The following is a 21917-nucleotide window of genomic DNA, read 5'->3' as shown; positions in this document are numbered from 1 at the left end:
GGCCCTTGGACCCACTGTTTTTCACAAAGGTTTTAATTCCTAATTTTAAAGGAATTTTAAAGCTATCTCTAGCCATTGGAATATACTCGACACTAGATGAAATTCACCATGTATTTTCCTATAGTCTAAAAATTGGTGATTATTATTATTATTATTATTATTATTATTATTATTATTATTCATAGTATGGTTTACAATCACATCACAATAAAAATATTTTAAAACTATTTACGCGTCTGAACACATTAAGGCAGAATGTCAAATTGGTATCGCTAATATAATTAACACCGTTTTGAGTAGCCATCAGGAACTGGGCTGGATCTCCTGAGAAGGCTGTTAGAGGGCATTCTTGGATAATATGCTGAACAGTTTGTCTTTCACCACCACAACTACACTTGGTAGATGGAATTTTCTTCCATTTATAAAGGGAGTCTGCATATCTGCCACAACTAGTTCGATTCGGTTTAGAGTACACCAAATTTTTCTGGCGAGCTCAAAACCTGGTGGCTTAAATGTGATGCGTGACTTAGCTTGCTGTTTTGGTGCTGCACTGTTGTTTAAAGGGGCCTAACATCAAAGGTCATCGACCCCTGAGTCTAAAAAAAAAAAATTAAACTAGCTGACACAAGGTTTTAATTTTTTTAAATATATACCTAGACGTACAAAAGTGTACATTCTTCACATAATATGTAAAAATATTTAATATTACTAAGAAAACCGTATGTAAAAATATGTAAAACGAAACACGTATAACCATATCAGAACCATGATTGGCCAATTTTCCATTTTCTGTTGTCTACAAGTAAAGAATGGAGTATGTAATCACTAGAGACGAGAATTATAGGCACTAAAAAACAGTTAAAATAGACAGGCATATAGGCTCTTAAATTAGCCAAAATAGGCATGTAAATAGGCACTAATGTGTAAAATAGGCAACAAAGAAGCATGAAAAAATACTTATAATTTCATATACTGGTATATAAATATAAAGAATTTACAACAAGCAACTTTTCAATGTTTTCTGGTAGCAATCTTGTTCTCCTGTCTGGCAGAATGTTTTGTACTGAGAGAAAGATCTCTCAACATCACAAAACTTCAATGAAGCCACTTCATCTGGTTTTAGTTCAACTGCATCATCTACCTCACCTCGTAGCACCTTGGCTACTTTTACAGTCACTTTCCATCATGGATTCTGCTGCAGGACTATCATGTAACATTTTGCTGACAGCGGCTACTTTCCCAGAGGTTCGGTCAAAAGCTTCTCCTGACTTCTTCCACAACCCTAAATGACTCCACCAGGGAAAGCCACTCTTATCCAACTCGCTGATTGCTCCCGGCAGCTTGCTGAAGTTTGAAGATGCTCCAGTTTATGCAGGGGGATATTAGCTCCCACCATTGCAGTGCACTGGTCTATAGAAAATTGTTGTTGGCCGCTGTTCACAGGGGACTGTTAGAAAAGGTGCGATGACAATGCTTTCTGGTTAAAAATTTTTTAAAAATTTTTTAATTTTTTTTAGTGGCTTTACGTCGCACCGACACAGATAGGTCTTATGGCGATGATGGGATAGGCCTAGGAGTTGGAAGGAAGCGGCCGTGGCCTTAATTAAGGTACAGTCCCAGCATTTGCCTGGTATGAAAATGGGAAACCACGGAAAACCCTCTTCAGGCCTGCGGACAGTAGGATTTGAACCCACTATCTCCCGGATGCAAGCTCACAGCCGCGCGCCCTTAACCGCACGGCCCACTCACCTGGTACGCTTTCTGTACTCGTGTCAAATGCATCGCAGTATTTCTATGTTGATGTACATGGTATCTTTTCACATTTGATCTGAAAAATTGTAAAATTGACTTAAATTACAACGTTCCTATATCTTAAATTTCTACAGCTGGGATAATTGGCAATACTGCTTAGTATATAACATGCATTTGTTTCATAAAAAAAAGAGAAAGACTGTTAGAGATAATGTTTCTAGAAGTGCAAAACTTTAAAGTAGGAACAAGAGAATTCGTAATTTAGATGGAAATATGTCCTAAAAAATGTTCAGTTGTAATCTGGCAGTTTCCTGTCGAGTTCACCGGGTGAAAAAGATAATGACGTGAAACGATACCTGAGTAGCGTAGAGGAGAGATCCTTCCTATATGCTTGCCAGGGACTCGCCATTCTCCCCCTAGTATTCTTACTTATATAGATGATTTAAAATGGAGGCACTATAAATCTCAGATTTGTGAACATTGTTTTATGTTGCTATTCGCCGGCTTTGGTCAAACGGGTCAGCTGTCATGAAAACTATTTTCTGTTGCCTGCGATAGATCCTGAATCGTGTGTGGACAAGGCTGCCACCCTCGTTGAAAATTAGAAAACCATGTGATTTGAAATTGTCGTGACATGCGCCCATAACCTTACTTTTTGTCACAATTTAGCAAGACTCTAGATGGAATGCTAGAGCTTACGCATCTCATACTCTCCTTGCTTGCCCCCCCACCTCTCACCTTCTCCAGCTGAACAGTTACTAACCGGCCGTCAGCAATCCAGACCAACGGTCTTTTCTCTGGCCTGGTCTTGTAAAGATAATCGTTGCAGCCTTGTAAAACACACTGTAACATCGTCCATCTTGGATGTCTAGCCTCTTTGACATCGTCCTAGCTGCACCTCATTGGATCTTCAACCTATGTTTTGTGAAGACTTAACGGAAATGTAATAGATTTCACTAGAGCCTACACGTAGCGCTGCTGAATGTTACTCGCGATTTTTTACAATTACATTTCAGCTCTAGTCCGCTTCCGTGTTGTAGTAGTTTGCGTGATTAGCCGCCACCCATGGAGGACTGGGTTCGATTCCCGGCTCTGCCACTAAATTTGAAAATTGGCTCGAGGGCTGGAACGGGGTCCACTCAGCCTTGGGAGGTCAACTGAGTTGAGGTGGGTTCGATTCCCACCTCAGCCATCCTCGAAGTGGTTTTCTGTGGTTTCCCACTTCTCCTTCAGGAAAATGCCGAGATGGTACCTAACTTAAGGACGCGGGCACTTCCTTCCCTCTTCTTTGCCTGTCCCAATCTTCCCATGTCTTCACAAGGCCCTTTTTCAGCATAGAAGGTGAGGCTGTCTGGGCGATCTACTAGTCCTCCCCCCAAGTTGTTTCTTCTGACCCTAAGTCCGAGGGAGAACAGATTAAGAAAGAAAGAAAATATTTATATTTTCACAGGAAATGAATCAGAGTTCAAAATACCAATTTTTAATTTTCATCCATTCTGTGACGAGACCACCAGCGTTCTAACTCCTCGATCAGTAATTAAATGGTTATTTACATTTTAGCAATGTAAATTATTGAATACAGCATTGCAACAAAACAACTTTCCACAATACGTAAATGAATAGGCCTATAAATCCACAATGAAATGCGATTGTAGTTCAGTCACAAAAAAAGATAAAAGGAACACACAAACTTACCTTCTTACAGCAAGCTTGGCAGAAGATTACCCTTCCATCCGTAGTGAAACTGGGATCCCCTGTGATCTACCGCTTCAGCCAGTAGGATGATTTTTTTTGCAATTACAATTTTGTTTATATCACGCCGACACAGATAGGTCTTATGGTGACGATGGGTTGGGTAGGAAGCAACCGTGGTCTTAATTAAGGTCTGGTGTGAAAATGGGAAACCATGGAAAACCATCTTCAGGGCTACGACAGTGGGGCTCGAACCTTCTATCTCCCGGATGCAAGCTCACAGCTGCGCGTCCCCAAGCGCTCAGCCAACTCGCCCGATAATTCTCTTTTGGGCATTGCCACATGCACACTTCTTCTTCACAATAAACCACAACACGTTCTGAAGGTAAAGCGTACATATACAACAGTTCACATCGAGAAGGAGGTATAAGGGATATGGGTTGTGCAACGTAGTTCATTGATTAGTTCTTGCATATGTCTTAGAAGGTTGGAGGGGTTGGAGGCTTCGAAGTCGAATTGTTCCTGACGGAGATTTCCCAAGAACCATTTCTGGTGACTTCCGAGAATTCTCATTTTTGTTTGTGGGGTAAACAGATCTTGAGAAATGAGAAGATAATACTGTCGAGCACATCAGTTACAATATAATGCACTGGAAAAAATTGGCTTATTTAAAATAGATTCAAAAAGCATCAAATAGTCAATTATGCTCTAAATAGGCAGAAACCCCTGAAATAGGCATACATGGGCGCAATAAAACCAATGAAATCTTGCTTAAAGGACACTAAAATGGATGTATATCTCAAAAGCCTACATTTCTGAACAGAGGAATAAAATAGGCAAATAGGCATATTCCCATCTCCAGTAATCGCATAAGATTCCTTGCCATACTGATTACCGTGAATGTTGTTTTCTCAGTGTCTGTTTTATGGCCAAACTCCTTATTAACTTTTTAATATGAGTTGAAATTGATAGTGCAAGATTTATGTTTCCCTTCTTTGAAATAATTTTGGCTGGGCTGAGTGGCTCAGGTGGCTAAGGCGGATGCTTTCAGAGCCCAAGCCGGCAGTTTCAATTGTGGCTCAATTCGGTGGTATGTGAAGGGGCTCAAATACATCGGTGAAAGAACTCCTGTGGGACAAAATTCCTGCACCTCAGCAGTAATTAGTGGAACGTAAAGACGAGTAAAAATTATTGTAGTATTATTATGCGGACTTGAGGACACTTCAAGAAGTCAAGTCGCGCTGTCTGAAAGCTACCGTGGGATATCGAAATGCGCAAAATCTCGACTAGCATATGAACTTGCCAAGGCGACCTTCTTCATCAAGGGTCTCCGGATGAAGAGAGGGCTACCATTCACAGACACCTGAGAGAAACTAATGTAGGATAGAGTGAAGAAAAGAGGCAAAATCTGGATAGGCTTTTATACAACAGAAGCCATGATGAATAGGACATGGACAAACATTAACCAAGACCTGCAAAACTTTGTTAACTTGATGGTGGTACATGGATACCACCACAAGCTGTGTAATACAAAGTACTTCCACGACCCAGAGGAATCCTGCGTTTGTAAATTATGTGGTGTGCAATGCAGCCGGTACCATGTATTCACTTGTACAAATTGTAGATCTTCTGTTGTAATCTTTTGTAAAAGTGAGTGATGACAGTAGACATGATAATTCTAGTTTGTTCTCAACTCTGTGCACAATTTGTGTGCTTGTATCTTCTAATAAAAATAATTTATTATTTTTATTATTATTGTAATTTTTTTTTTTTTTTTTTGCTTTGACTTTACTTTTCAAAGATAATGTATGAATTCTTGATTTATATTGTTTCTTTTGTGCTGCTAAGAAGTGGACATAAAAAGCCACCACCTCCATCATCAAAACACAGGTAATTCTTGCGAATATTTTATTGTGATCTTTGATAAATACAGTACATATGTATTTTACGTGACTCTTCCTTTCCATGTGTAGGGTGTCCACTGAGTGTAGGATGTTTTGAAAGCTCTCGGAGATCATTCCAGTAGCAATAGCTGTTTTAACTAACAGATTGTGCTAAAAGCCAGAAATTCGTAATTGATCTGATATGTATTTTCCTCTGTACTGAGAAGTTTTGTCCCATGGTTTCCTAGGTTGCATTATGTAGATACTGTTAAGGTTATTTTTATATTGGTCAAATTATTGAGGTGAAAAAACATTTTATTTTGTTAACCATTATTAATCTCATAATATTGTTTCTAAATTTAAGATTGACTTTGTACTGCAAATTTATTCTTCAGTCACTCTTGTCCATGGAGTTCCTGTAATAATGCTTATTTAGTGAGTTGTCATATTTTTTTAAAATATAGTTAAAATTAAAATGTACTGGTAATGCAATCATTGTCGGTAGTAAGTACGTGCCATCGTCAACATTTCCTGCAAGTTTAAACTCAAAATATTCAAAATTGTATTGCATATTTCTGTTATGCAGCATAATTATCAATAAACCTATTAAGAGAGACTGAAATCTTAAGGAAAATTGTTTGCTTCTGCTGAAAATTAGTTAAATAGGGCTCTCGATGTTTTGATTCGTAGGTGTTTTATGGAGTCTTAATTTTCTTTATTGATGCCATGTCTTAGCCATTTCCCTTAATTTCTTTGCAAGGTATTTCATGTTATTATTTCCAGGTGATAGTTGTAAAATTTTGTAATTGCAGTGTTATATCCTTTATTAATGTTTTCATTTTTGTCCTCATCAATATTTGCTCTCTTGCTACAAAACTTAGACCACATAGTGCAAAATGACTGTCCTTTGTTTACCTCTCATGGCCTTTTTGTGGAAGACGTGGTATGGCAGTGCACAAGGCTACCAACCTGTCTATTTCGGAACCAAGGGCCTAGTGGTGAAAGGTGAATTAAAACACCATTGGTCTGGATTGGTTAGGGTAGGAGGTGGACAAGACCATTGGTCTGCATGGGTTAGCAGTGTTCTTCCCAGAAATTCTCGTCAGCCGGGTGGCGGGAGGAGTAGCCGGGCAAGGATTAAGTTACCTATATAAAAAATGAATATGATAACATTTCAGTTTATTCCCCTCAGGGCATTAATAATAATAATAATAATAATAATAATAATAATAATATCAGACAGGTAAACATTAATTGCAGAATTTAATTATTATTATTATTATTATTATTATTATTGTTGTTGTTGTTGTTGTTATTATTATAACGAACCGGGGCTTACCAGTTGGTTGCTGTGGACGACAGTATTTTACTTACCCTGGCTGTGTAGTGCCAATACGGGTTTGTGACATCATGCAGAATCGAGTGCTTGCATGCGATTCCACATTAATTCAGACACTGCTCGCGTACGACAGTGCGTGATAGTCATGCTAAATATATAAACTCCAGTGTAATTTATGGAATTGTGCCTACAATAATGAAGAATTATCATTTAAATAAACAGTTTAATAGTATTTACATTTTAATTTGGAGCACCCAATCCCTCAAATATGTATTAATATTACATATCTAGGTTATGTTAGCCGGGAGATCTGTAAAAACGGCAGGGTGGTGCGCCCATTAAAAAGGTCCTAGGGAGAACACTGGGTTAGGGTAGGACCTGGACAAGACCATTGGTCTGGATTGGTTAGGGTAGGACCTGGACAAGACCATTGTTCTGGATTGGTTAGGGTAGGTGCTGGATAAGACCAATTATATGGGGGCAAGCAAAGGAGGTCTGGGGCGTCACTCCCCAGGTTAGAGCCACGAAGCGGCCTTAGGCCTCTAGTGTTCTGTATTCCACATTGTTTCCTTTACATGTTCTATTTATTTGTGCTTTTATTCTGCCTGGGTTGGTAATGGAATTTCATTACAATGATTGATGGGAATGACGTCACATTGCAATTTACATTGGCCAGTAGAAATGCGAGTAGCTAGTTCAACAATAAAAATGACGTGTAATGCTCATCATTAAATTATAAAAGTAAATGTATTTCTGGGGGTTCCTGGACACCGTGGTGAACTCGTCTCTCCTCTTACACTCATTCCAAGTAAGATTTAATTAATTTCTACTTATAGTGTTAGAAACCTACAGTAGCAAGATGTCAATTTTACCATGTCTTCGTCTCCTTTCCTGTTTCTCCTTCCAACGCCGATTCTGTCAATAAATGACTTGATTTGTTGCTTGTTTGTTCTTTTCTGCCTGCCCTCCGTATTAGGGGTAGTTTGTCTGCCTCTTTAACTGGAAGCCTCAGGTTCAATTCCCAGCCAGTTCAGGGATTATTACCTGTATCATAGGGCTGGTTCAATATGCATCTCAGCTTCCTTGAGAACAATTAAGGAGCTGTCTGTCGATGAAAAAGCCAAGAATAATGGCTGAGAGGGTTTGTTGCGATGATTATGCATTGGCTCATGATCTGCAGGCCTTCGGGTTGAGCAGTGGTCCTTTGATAGGTCATGGCCCATTCAGGTTGTAGTGCCATTGGGTTTGGTTTGTTCCTATTCACTACTGAAAAATGCTAAACTGCTCCCTTTGTTTCAGTAGCAGTCCTTCGAAGAGTAAAGACAAGGATCGCAAACACAGTGATAAACATAATGATAAGCACAGCGACAAAAAGCACAGCGATAAACATAAATCCTCATCATCATCAAGTAACAAGCGATCTCGAGAAGACAGCGGCAGTAGAGACCATCACAGCAAGAAGAAGTAAGTACCTAAATTAGAAATCTTAGCTAAAGTAGAGCTCAATTGGGAAATAGGGGCACTTGTTTCAGTCTCTCAAGAAGTGTCAATTTAGTCCATAGCAAGCTTTCCATCTGGTGACTTCACTGTAGAATGCCAGTTTGTCGCCTCGTTCTGTCTGTCACCGCTCTGGTGTACCTTCGCTCTTTTCTTTCCCCGTTAGAATTCATTTTGCACTGATTTTGATGCCGTGGTGTTCCGGTTGGTTGACTTCTACGTCCTACCTCATCGTTCCCTCGGTTCTGAGGATCATGATCTCCGAGGTGGTCAGTTATCATCTGTTGCAGTGCTCGCCCAGGCGTGCTGCACCAGTGATGTTCAGCCCAGTTATACTCTTGATAATGTTCGACCATCGAGTGGAAACTTTGATAAGTTTTTCTATGCTGTTATTCTCACGTCGCATACTGTGTCCAAGGAATTTTAACTCTGTTTACATATTGATGATCATAATCTGATTCTGAGTTTGAGCTGGTTTATAATGGAATCATTGGTGCGAAATGCTGCCCAAGGTATGTGTAACATTCTTTGCCAGCACCACATTTCAAAAGAATTTATTTTCTTCGGGTCTGTAGCACGAAGAGTCCATGTCTCGGCTTCATATTGGAAAACTGAAAATACCAGACTACATACTATCATTTTCAGTTGTAACAAGATAGAGATAAATGGGACAAGTTCATCATTACATTTTTGGCCATAGCTGGTCTTCTCTTAATCTCAAGAGCACAGGTACCTGAAATGGAAACGACTGAACCAAGGTACAGTAGAACCTCGATAATTCGAAATCGGTTAATTCAAAATCCCGCCTAATTCGAAGAAGCTCTCGTTCCCGGAAACATGAGATACAGTTTTGCATGTTATTTCAATTGTTTAATTCGAAATACGGATAATTCGTAATTCGAAGTACAATGTCGGCCCCATTACCGAAATTCAGACTTTTAATTCGAAACTGCCTTTACATTTTAAAACAATAGTACGTTACAGAGTAATTTCAACTCGAAATGTATCCGCTCCGCGTCATAATAGAACGCGCGTTCCGGAACGTGGAGGGGTAGCTTTCTGCACTTACTCTCACTTCGGTGGGTCTACAGTGCGCTTCATGATTGCCAAGTTGAATGAAATCGGAATTCTTTTGTGTTCAACCTTTTAAGGAACGCCGTAATATCACGCAACATGCAGTGTGCGGGAAAACAGAATCCGCGAACACTAGCGATGCCGACAGTTGACGAAAAAACGTGGCAAATATAATAAATTCGTAGGCACCGAACAACATTGACATTGCCGATGAAACTGCATTGTTTTATTTTAATGCGAGCCCAAACGGTCTTATGGTTTTAAAGGAGTAATTGCCAGCCGGGAAATCGTAGTGTGAGGGATGGGGGTCATAGTAGTACGTTGCAATGCACACGGAAGCGATATACTTTATCCCCTCGTCATAGGAAACTTCGATAAGCCACGATGTTTTAAGAGCGTCGGGCACTTTCCATGCCAGTAAAAAGCATGTATAATAAAAATGCAGACAGTAAAGAAATCCAAAAAATAATGCATTTGCACAGGGGAACCGGCATAATTTATCCTCGTCTTTGAATTGTGCGACTTTTTTTCTTTCGTTGCGTGAGGTTATGTTTGTCAGCGATTTATCCAAGTGCATTATTTGAACATTGTAAATGCTCCTTGTTGGATACATTTCGGAAATAGTTTTTTCCATGGCATTAGAAAGGTTTAAACTGTGAATCGAGGTGACTGCATGTATTAATGGGTCTTAGAATACTTCGTGACGCGGCAAGTGTTTACATTTCTGAAGTACGAGAGAAGTGCCAGGGCGGGAAATCGTACAAGGATAGAGGATAGAGTCATAGGAAAGTTCGATTTTAAGGGCATCGGGTACTTTCTGTGTAAATACAAGGCATCTAAAATGCATGCAGTATAGTAATCCAATCAATAAAGCACTTGCACATGGGAGCGAGCATAGATTTCTCCTCGTCTTTGAATCGTGCTTTTTTTTTTTTTCTTTCGTTGCGTGAAGTTATGTTTACCAGTGAGATATCCGAGTGTATTATTTGAATACTGTAAATGCACCTTCTTGGATACATTTTGGAAATAGTTCTTTTTTCATGGCGTTTGAAAGGTATAAACTGTGAATCAAGGTTAAATGCGTGCAGTAACGGGCCTTAGAATATTTTATAACGCGGCAAGGGTTGGTACTTCTGAATTGCGGATTGGCGGTTAATTCGAAATCACGTAATTCGAAGTCCGATTTTTGAGTCCCAACGACTTCGAATTAATGAGGTTTTACTGTATAACATTTCTGAGATGTTCTCCAGTTCCTTGAAGATGTCTGTGCTGGCTAGTTTGTTGACTCTTTCAGCAATCATTATTTTAATCTTGTTCGTGTTAATTTATAGTCCCATTTCGTCAATTAATTACTTAACTAACTTAATTAACTAAATTATATACTTTTTCATTTTCCTTGTCCTAGAAATTTTAAAATATATTTCCTCTGATAGTAAGGGCACCTGTTTGACTACTACACTGACTGTCTTATGTCCATGCTATGTTGGTTGCTTTTGTCACTACATCCTTCTCACCATTTTTTCTAAGGGAACAAACATCTGTGTCATTGGTCCCTATCAAATAGAAGTTTTCCCTATGCATTAGATGTTTCCAGGAGGGTGTCCACATTGGAAAAGTCAGTGAAAAATATTTCGGTGAGAGAAATAGACAAAAGATCTGGGAACTCTTCCCTGGTGATGGTTTTGAGGGAAAATTTTCCTACTCTAACCCAGGCTATTGTAACATGTTTCCATTAATTTTTCACTAGAAGTGCACAGCAATTATATACAGTATATAATTTTTGTTGCCATTGATTCTTTCATGGCCTGTAATTATAGACATGATGTAGGCTTGTGGGCTTATGCCGTGTCAAGAAAATAAAGTGAGATTCTTTACGTTTCACAGAGAACTTTGCTCTGCATCTTCAGAAGAAAATCTTGATTGTTCACGGCATAAGCCCTAAAGCCTATATCATGTCTATATATTTTTTGTGTGTGCCGTTGTCATTTTTTTACTAAAACTTTTTTAGTTGTAGGATGTTTGCTGCTCATTACAATAGCTAACAAGCAGTGAACATTTAATATAGTAGCAGTCAAGTAGGGTTATACACTACAAGCTCACCTCAATGTATCAGTGATGGAGGTTCCGTTACCCATGTAAATGATCAATCAAGATATTCATAATTAAGTTGGTTTTCAAGCTCCATGACGAATTAAGGAAATACCCTCGCTTAATTTAATGTTATATATTTTTGCCTTGAAATGAAAAAGGAAATAGCGCATGGCTTTTAGTGCCAGGAGTGTCCGAGGTCAAGTTCGGCTCGCCAGATGCAGGTCTTTCGATTTGACACCCGTAGGTGACCTACGGATCGTGATGAGGATGAAATGATGATGAAGCCGACACATACACCCAGCCCCCGAACCAGCGGAATTAACCAATTATGGTTAAAATTCCCGACCTTGCCGGGAATTGAACCCGGGACCCCTGTGGCCAAAGGCCAGCACGCTAACCATTTAGCCATGGAGCCGGACTATTTTTGCCTTTATTTTGATATTGTATTCTTCAGTGTTTGCCTGGTGTAAATAATTTAGCTCCCTTCTTGAAATTACTATTACTTGTTGGACTTGCGTGAAACCACACTGTAATATTACACGCAAGCAAATATATGTACATATGCTGTAAGTTAAGAATACACAAAGGCTACGCCTGCAAACCGTAAGGTCGAGACAAGACTAGGTTAGGTGAAGTTGATAACGAAATTTCGATCCATTTCCACTGAACTGATCTGTATAGAGGAGGTAATGTTACTTTCCTTTTTTGGAGGAGTTCTTGCTGATTTTTGTTGCTTCTTGTACAGCCTAACTGCATTCTGTACATATGAATTGGACAAAATAAGACTGTATTAAAATGCTGTGTTTTTCAGTTAACACCAACTACATTATTAAATGCATTATTTGATCATGCCACAATTCTACTTACCTGGTATTACTCAAACAGGTTTATAATCCTGCAGAAATAGAAAATATGCTTTACTTATGCCCGCAAATGTAACACTAGTAATTTTCATAATATTGCAGTGGCAATTCCTAAATCTTGCAAGTCATGAAAAAACACAAGACTATATAGTCCCACCGTGCATGATTAACAGTAACTCTAAGAGGTTGTATCGGCAAGTAGCGTCCCTAAACTGTGTGGTTGGTGACACTGAATCAAACTCAACAGTTGAAAAATAACTAAATTCTTCAGTGAAAAAATGTCATCATCATTTCATCCTTATCATGACGCGCAGGTCGCCTACGGGCTTCAAAAAAAAAAAAAAAAAGACCTGCACCTGGCGAGCTGAACATGTCCTCAGACACTCCCGGCACTAAAAGCCATACACCATTTCATTTTAATCCTTCAGTATTAAAAGGGGAGAAAGAGTAAGGTTGTACCATTAGTGTATAAGTTTACATGGCAGACATTGTTTTTATTGAGTGCAACTTCTGCATATTGTAAAGTGTGTGTCTTTAATCTATCAAACTTAGCAGTATGGGTAAACAAGTAATCGTTTCTCATGCTAAAGGACCTGCCCGTTTAAAATACCTGAAAGTTAAGTCTTTCCAGCAGACTGATTTATTTACTTATTTATTTACTTTATTTATTTGCCTCTGCTCTGTCTCCATTAGAAGAAGTGCAGCCGATACCTAACACTTCATCCACAGCTACAAAAGAATTAGTAGCGCCAGGAATAAGACTTAACAAGTTTACTTTCAGTGCGACAGCTTTACTGTGGGAAAGACTAAGTCTTCCCATGTACTAAATCATGGGTTAGGCTTGTATTTCAAGAAATTTTGTAAATTATCATAAAACATGCGTTCTTGCTATTTATTTATTTATTTATTTATTTATTTATTTATTTATTTATTTTCTTTGGAAGTACACAGGCCTCTTCTTAACACAGCAATACTTTTAACACTCATGTTAGTAAAAATAAATACATAACGAAAATAAAGACAACTAAGAAGAATGAGAAGAAAATACACATACAGAGAAAGTAACGATCTACCGGGCGAGTTGGCCGTGCGCGTAGATGTGCGCGGCTGTGAGCTTGCATCCGGGAGATAGTAGGTTCGAATCCCACTATCGGCAGCCCTGAAAATGTTTTTCCGTGGTTTCCCATTTTCACACCAGACCACGGCTGCTTCCTTCCAACTCCTAGGCCTTTCCTATCCCATCGTCGCCATAAGACCTATCTGTGTCGGTGCGACGTAAAGCCCATAGCAAAAAAAAAAAAAAAAAAGGAACGATGTGAGGTACATCAAGGATATTTCTTTACTATGAAAATACATTAATTAAAACAAAGATATAACTGAAGTAATAAACAACTTAAGATTCTCCAGTTATCAAAAAAAAAAGAGTATAACATCTTCATTTATAAATTAGAAACACAGGCCTTTAATTATTTATTAAATACAGCACGTGATTCTGAAAATAAATCTATTCCTGCAGCAAGTGTGTTGTAAAAACGTAGCATTTCAAATAAATTGTGAGTTCAAGTGATGAGATGTTCTGGATCTTTGAATGTGAAAAACTGGGTTCTTGCAAGCTCTTAACTTGTGGAACATGAAAGGAGATAAAATTAAACAGTCCTGTGGAATCAAATTTATCGTCTGCAATTTCGTTGAAAGTTTTTAACAAAATAATTCTGTTATGTAATGACATGAGGTTAAAATTACTTCTTAAATACAGTGTTGATGTATCTAATGGGCAAAATGTCTTAGTTTTTTTTTTTTTTTTTAATGAACTATTAAACAAATTTGTTCAAAAAGGACAAACAAATGGACTTTGTATGTAAGGTTATAGGATGTAATCCTTAAAAAAATTACAAGATATTGGAATAGTGTATTTTTAGGCAGGGCAACTTCAGATCGCTTTATTCTTCCTACCTTTAGGAAATATTTTGCAGTTTCTCAATGTACTGGTTGAATGTTAACCTGTTATTTTTTTAAAAAAATACTTCATAATCATTTGCAAGTGCTAAACCCAGAAGGTAAATCTCTTCTTGATATTGGCATATGCAGTTTTCATACAGTAAAGGGAGCCATGAAAATTGGTATCTCCAAAACTGATTGGAACTTTTTTTTTTTTTACTTTTTTACATCTCTGTACAGTTGGCATGCTAAATACTCAGAAATAACAACTGGCACCGCTTTTCCTCAAAGTTCACTGCAAATGGACACTGTTGATCAAGCTACGATCAAGCTACCAGTCCGGTTGGAAAATGTGACATATAGAGACGAAAGGACAAGGTGTTATTGAATAGCACTGAAATATCGTAACACACTAATTTATTACGTTAGTATACAGGGCAATATGGCCTTCCCAGTGCAAAAGAATGACAACACAGTACACATAAAGTTGACATGACAAACCTGGGCCTAAAGTCCCTTGAAGTAGTCCCCTGTTACTGACACCACACGCTGTCAATGATGTGTGAGGCGCTGAATACCATCTGCCTCAGCATTTACCGCAGCATGTGTGAATCGGGTCACCTGTTGGCGCACAGCATTAGCAATGTCCTCCAGTGTTACAAACCGCCTACCACGTAGTGGTTGCTTGATCTTTCGAATGAGATCAAAGTCACAGGGCGAAATGTCGGGAGAGTACGGTGGGTGCTCCAATTCTTCCCATCCCCAACGTCGCAGTAGCTGCCCTACACACTCTGCTGTATGTGGTTTTGCATTGTCGTGCAGGATTATTGCACTGTCCACAAGATCTGGATGTTTCTCCCGAACGCCACGTCGTACCTGTCACACCAGGAAGCCCTGTTGTACTGTGCGGTCACTGTTCTGCCATGTGGAACAAAATGGCAAACAGTGACACCCCTGACATCATACGCGACAGTCACCATCAATTTGACTGGGGAAGGATTCTGACGGACCTTCTGTCTCCTTGGTGATGCAGCGTGTTGCCACTCCGCGGACTGATGTTTCAGTTCTGGTTCGTCTGCCCTGGCCCAAAATTAATCGATGGCGATTATTCATGACAAGAATTGATTGCTGTCCTGTTGCCAGCGTGCAAGGTGGTCGGAGCATATTGCATAGCGCACCCTCCTTTGAGCTTCCGTCAGTGCATGTGGTACCCACCGCAATGCGATTTTGCGCAGTCGCAGCTCATTACACAATATCCTGTGGACGGTGCATTTCTCGTTGCCACTTGCCCTCTCTAACTCCAGTAGCGTCCATCATCTATCTTCATCCAGGAGCTGCTCGATGACGGCACATGCCACGTTGATCCACACACTGACAGGTCGTCCCAAGCGTTGCTCGTCACTGGTTCACTCACGTCCTTGCTGAAACTTTCCTACCTACCATGCTACTGTACGTTATGGTAGGGCATTATTCCCAAGGGCTTCCACTAATTCACTGTGACATTCAATCACATTTCTCCCTCGGAGAACAGCTATTTTTTATGTAAGCGCGCTGCTTAACACGGGTTATTTCCATCTCGCACGACACTCGCCAACTGACTGATTTCACAGCCCGCGCTGCGCTACTACCAGCTATCACAGAGCCATCTGTTGTTCTGCATACACACTATGCCTGCAGAACTTCCACACAACACACATACCTTTGTGATCCATTCACATATCTACAAGAAAAAAAATAGTTGCCATGACTTTTGCCCCAATCCTCATATTAAAATATATGTCCCTGTTGAGAAATTTGTTAAAATCCACAGTTCTAGCCCTTCAGGCAAGCAGCTCATTGCTGAAGACGTCCTAGGGATAGGAGCTACGAATTTTAGGTAAATATAATGAAGTATGAGAATATATTTTTTATTTATTCCTAAAAATTTTACAATCCTTTTCTTAATCATCATCTGGTCAATTAGATTAACAGTTTGCCTTTCTCTATCACTATGAGTGCTAATGTGAGTCAATGCAGAGTTTCAGTTAAGCCCTTATAACTACATTTGGTGTGGAAATTTTTCAAAATTCAAAAAATGCCTGAGGGTATATTGAACCAAGGAACATGTTACAGAAAGAATTATGTAAATCAGTTAATGTGGCTAGGATTTGAATTTTTTTTTAAAATAGTAATGAAACAGGCGATTTTAGGCTCTTTTTCCGAAACTGCCTTTAGGCCGGAAGTGATTTTTGAAATTTTTTTTCTTAAGTTTGATGTAGCTATCCAAGACACAATTTGAAACTTTTCTGGGCCCTTTAGCCCTTCAACTTTCAGCAAGTCAGAAGCCTGTGGTCCCTTATCTTTTTACAGAAAATATAATGACGAGGTTTGTTGTCTGAAAAGTTAGCTGAAACAAGTACTTCTCTAAAACTTCAGAAATTTACACTTGCACGACGATGTCAACCTAGTTTCAGTAGGAAATGTGGATCATGATTATATTTCCAAAAACCTACTGAAACAAGTTAAATGCTAAGAAAGTAAAAACTTGCATTTTTCAGTTTCAAAGACCTCGGCATGCTAGAAAAACTGAGAGATCCCATTTAGCCAGAGGCCTCACTGCCTTAGACCCTAAAACCCCGTTAAGCATTGACATTCTCGAAAACCTGCAACGCCATAACAGAATATGTGATAAAAGTGCTGGAAAGGCCAAATAAAAGTTTTCTTTGCTACCTGAAGAAGCTCAAAAAGCTGCGGGAATCAGCAAAGAAATTAATGGTTTAATTTCTTAACCCTAGAACTTTCTATGTTAAATCTTGTGGTGGTAGTCATATTTGGCAGCTTTTACTTCTCTCGATAAAATGCGAAATATCTACGAGGTATCAAATAAATCTACGAAGTTTTATATATTTACATACACTGAGGATTGTCGTGTTGACAATTATTTGCATAAGTGTTTTAATTAGAAAAATGTACAGTCTGTTCAAAAAAATGTCATTCCTAATTTCAAAATAATACAACTTTTTGATCATATGTACAGAAAACTGAAACATGTCAGAAACAAGGATGCAAGAATTGTCAATAATGTATCTATAATGCACTAGCAAAAGTTTCATCGCTCTGAGAGGTATGTTTTTGAAAATATTAGGGAAAATGTATTGGCATGCCTTGCTCAGGAAGCATGACCTTAGACAACGTTGTTACAATAGGTTGCTGTGTGGCAGGCTTGTCATCATTTTCACTTTCCGATATTTGATGCGAAGAGGTAGCTGATATACTTTTCGTATCCAATTCTGTATCTGTTGGTTCATTCTTAACACTTTAGCGTCGAAGTGTACATTTGCTTTTTCCGCGGTAAACTGCTGAAATGCCGTATACATTTTTCAGGTTGTTGTGGGCTACGGATGTTCGTAATTTCATTCGTAGATGATAATCAAAGACATATTTTATGTTCAAAGTTACTATTTTTGTGTCCCCCCATTGGGGTGACATATGGTTATTAGGTTGACTATGCAACAGAGAAAGCGCATGTCACCCCTACAGGGGTGACGGCCTTTTTACCTTTGTTGTTGTTGTACACTGTGCTCTGTACTGTGAGGTGTTGATTTACGCGCCTTTCAACAAGTTCCTTGTAATTTACAGTTTTATGACAAGAAATTAATTCATGTTATGTGTTTCTGTGTTGAGTAAGCCATGATTACCGATAGAGAGATAGAAGAACAACCTGAAAAGGGTTCGAGTGTTGAATCAAGAGATGTTGACATTTAGGATTTGCAATGTGATGCCACCTTTTCCGAGTCAGAATTCAACAGTAGTTTGTGTAGTGAGGACACTAGCAAAGATTCCGGTGCTGCATCGGGCAATGATTCAACCAAATCATCAGCCAGTGACAATTACTGGGGAATATTCCCAGGTTTGCAGAAACATTTTATTTTATTCACACGTAGCCCCGGTTTACAATTTCATCTGAGTGCTAAATCTCAACCAGTATGTAAGAATAAAGCAATAATAGACTCCAATCCACATCATTTTCCTTGCCATTAATAATTGAATTCTGATGGTTGCGTATGGGGTGACAAATGTCAGAGAAATTCCACTGTTTGTTGCGCAATGCCCAGCGTGCTGAGAAAGGAATGGGCACTGCGCTGCACTCTATGAACACCTTACGTGAACAAGCAATGCAATACAACAGCGAATGGTAGCGCGAGTTTCGTGCGACAGCCTAAAGTTGAAAGGCCTGGACACACTGCCGTGTCACCCCATGAGGGGTGACATACTATATTTTGTATGAGGGTCCGTCACCCCACATGGGGTGACATCGTCTTCAAAGTGTTAATCTGTCACTTTCATCTTCCAACAAATTTTGCCATACTTCTTGACTAATTTTCGATAATGAAGATACCATATTTAGACGCACACTATACAAGAAATGTATGTTACAGAAGTAAATAGCTCACACCGAAAGGAAATCTGCGAAATAAAATGAAATAGAATAGCAAAGCAGAACACGTGAAAGTCTGTTAAAACACTGCAGCAATGGTGCTCAAATAGATGGTTGAAAAACTGCACTCATTTACTTCCATGAAAATTAGCCCAAAGAGGTTGTAACTATGAACGAAACTGAACTCACGGCTGCCGTGGACCTGAAGAACAACAAAAAGTAGGCTGTCATTACATCTCTTGAAGAATTGAGGAAGTTACATTATGAAATACGAACATGTCAGGTATTCAACAGCGTCACCACAGCAGGGACCAAAGCGTCGAATATTCAACAGTTGCTAGTTTTAGGGTTAAACAATGGATGACACAGGATTAGATGCATTTTACTACAACTGGTCATAAGATGATAAGAAATATAAAGAACTCTGGACTGTGTTGAAGCTCCGTCATTTTGTCCTATGATAATTCATTTGTTGAAGCAGACTTTTATGTCAAACATTTACAATCTTCTAGATGAATCTCCTGTGTTTTAAAGAATTATTTGTGCTTGCGTTCAACACTGTGGCAATGTGAGTAATGTGACATCAGTAGAAGTATGCTGTCGCATCAGGCATATCCTGGTGGCTGTACCGTAATTAAGCCGACAGCCACTACCTTCCCATTCTTAGCCCTTTCCTATCCTTCATCTCTGATAACCTCCAATGTGTCGGTGCGACATTAAACAAGTAGCAAAAAGAAAAGGGAAAGGCAGGGAAAATAAAGAAAGTGGAGAATTAGGCCAGCTGTGGGGAAGGTGGAGGAGGATGCGTTTTCCTTTCTTCCTCCATGTAAAATATAATGTTCAATGAATTAACATATCGTGCAGTTTTCACGAGTCAGGGAAATTTCTGTTAGGTCAGGAAAAATGAGGGGAAATAGAGAAAATTTATGACAACACTGTTCATGTCATTGACATACCTGCCAACTTTCCCGATTTGGGTGGGAGACTCCCGATTTTCAACAGATTTTCCCGCCTCCTGATTCTATTATTTCTCCCGATTTTAGCTTATTTTTTTGTGAACTTCAAGCATTTGTTTTCAAATCCCACCATTTCGGCTTTGTACGCCAGTGGCCGGAAGTCCTTTGCTCATTGGCCGTTTTCAAATGAAATATCGACGTTTATTAAAACGAGAAATGCACGCGAATGTGCGATGTTTATAAAACTTGTATATTGTGACGCGTATTTCGATTGTCAGTCTCTTGTTCTCACATGCTATGTTAGTGTTCATTCACCTCAGTCTAGTCGATTCTAGAGACTAGTCGCATGATTTGGAGTCTTGTTTAGTAATTTAGTGACAGAATTTCAAAAATAGCAGCTAGTGACTTTTCTAGAGATTTTAGGGGCCATTTGGAGACATTTCTAGCACATTTTAACTTATTACTTGATAAAAATAGCATTGCACTACGCATAATCACGCGGACGCATGATGCAATGTATTTTGCATGACTGATTCACATGTGTGGAACATGAGTTCATACTATTTTCGGAAGGCTTATCAGAGACCGATCATCTCACTCGTATACTTCAGAATAGAGATGTGTAATTTTTAGCCTTGTAGCCTCGTAAAGCAACAATTGGGTTTTGAGATAATACGTATTATGACATGTACCATAGTACTCCTGTATTACGCAAAACATGTAGAATAAACAGTTTTGACCAATTGTATCTCCTGCTTTCTCCTGATTTTCATATCAAAATCTCCTAGTTTTTGGTTTTGTAAAGTTGGCAGGTATGCATTGATGTTTGACAGGACAAGAAAGCAAGGGGTTGAACCATATATGTGAAGATGGGAAACCGAAGGGTGGTAGTCATTTTCTTCTGAGGATCTTGACCAAAGGAGCCAGGTCTCCATCTCGACAAGTACTTCCTAAAGCAGCAGACAATGAAAACATATCACTGCAAATGATGTTGTCTGACTGACAATATAAAATTTTGTACTTTCAAAGTGGTAATTATATAAAATATTTGAGTTTGTTTTGTACCCCCCTCCCTTCCTCCTTCATATTCGCCTGATTTTAAGTTGGGCTCCAAAAGGTTAAAGCAATAATCATTGTTCTCACATCCATAAAAATTCAAATTAGCCTAATGTGCTTAATATTCTTGTTTCAGAAAATGAACACGTCGGGAGGATCTTCAGGATTAAAGGATGAATCTCCAACGTTTCTTCTGCAAGTGGAGTAGCGCATTGTATCTTTTTATAAATAAGAAAAAAGAAACAAAAAGATTAACACCATCGTCAGTGAATCAGTACTGCATTCCAGTGATCCATTAACACCATGCAGAAACTGCTTGCTAGTATTGACCGAAATCAACGATGAATAAGGCCCGAGCAAGTAGTTGATGGAACCAGGTCGAACCTGTCCCCATGTTTTTAGTTTATACATGAACTCTGGTGTCAGAACTTGCAGTGAGGTTCAGGTTTCGTAATCTTAAAGTGCAGACATTTTCAGTGGACTTCTTCCTGTATTGTATATATTTGATGCAATATATGTCCAGTCAGTCACCTGTTCCTTTTTAAATATGATGTTTTATTATTTCTTATTGAGTTAAGAGAGACTTGAGTCAGTCATATTGGCCCTAAAATTCAGGTTTGTTGTTTATCCATGTCGACATGGCTTCTGAAGAATGAAAAAGGAAGAAAGAAAAAGGGAAGACCAGTATATTAAGGTAAGGGTTTAATTAGCTTAATTGATGAACAAGAAACACCCCAAATTCATTGAAAATTGGGTAATAATGAATTGATCTTTTATTTACACTTCAACATGTTTGAGTCATCAATCCACAGACTGGTTTGATGCAGCTCTCCATATCATCCTATTCGATGCTAACCGTTTCATTTCTACAAAACTGCTGGCATCCTACATCTGCTCTAATCTGATTGTCATATTCATACCTTGGTCTGCCCCTACCGTTCTTACCCCTACACTTTCCTCAAAAACCAACTGAACAAGTCCTGTGTATTTTTTTGCTAGGGGCTTTACGTTGCGCCGACACAGATAGGTCTTATGGCGACGATGGGATAGGAAAGGCCTAGGAGTTGGAAGGAAGTGGCCGTGGCCTTAATTAAGGTAGCTGCAGGATTTGATGGAATTTATCCTGAATTTTTGGCTCATTGCGGACCAGCCACAATAAAATGGTTAACCAACTTCTTCACTAATATTCTGCAAACTGGAAACATATCACCTCTGATGAAGAAAACAAAGATAATAGCCATACTGAAACCAAATAAAGATCCATCTAAAGTGGAAAGCTACCGTCCAATAGCACTTCTAAGTGTTACATATAAACTCCTTGAGCGACTGATCTACAATAGAATTTATGAAACAATCAAC

At 38.9% G+C, this 21917-nt stretch overlaps 1 protein-coding gene across 2 annotated transcripts in view; it reads left to right on the top strand.

Moving 5' to 3' along the window:
• dre4 (SPT16 homolog, facilitates chromatin remodeling subunit dre4) overlaps positions 1–21104 on the top strand; it is a 165252-nt gene extending 144148 nt beyond the window's left edge. The window contains exons 21-22 of one of the 2 annotated variants that reach the window (XM_067157313.2): positions 7966–8130; positions 20695–21104. In XM_067157313.2, the coding sequence (XP_067013414.1) occupies positions 7966–8130; positions 20695–20701 (172 nt within the window). In that variant the 3' untranslated portion in view covers positions 20702–21104. The remainder of the gene's footprint in view (positions 1–7965; positions 8131–20694) is intronic. The other variant, XM_067157314.2, reaches the window with a different exon arrangement.
• The last annotated feature ends 813 nt before the right edge of the window (positions 21105–21917 follow it).

Source organism: Anabrus simplex, chromosome 13 (genome assembly GCF_040414725.1).
Source record: "Anabrus simplex isolate iqAnaSimp1 chromosome 13, ASM4041472v1, whole genome shotgun sequence".
NCBI lineage: Eukaryota > Metazoa > Arthropoda > Insecta > Orthoptera > Tettigoniidae > Anabrus > Anabrus simplex.
The sequence above is the reverse complement of the archived record's forward strand: the minus strand, read 5'-3'. Positions and strand labels throughout refer to the sequence as shown.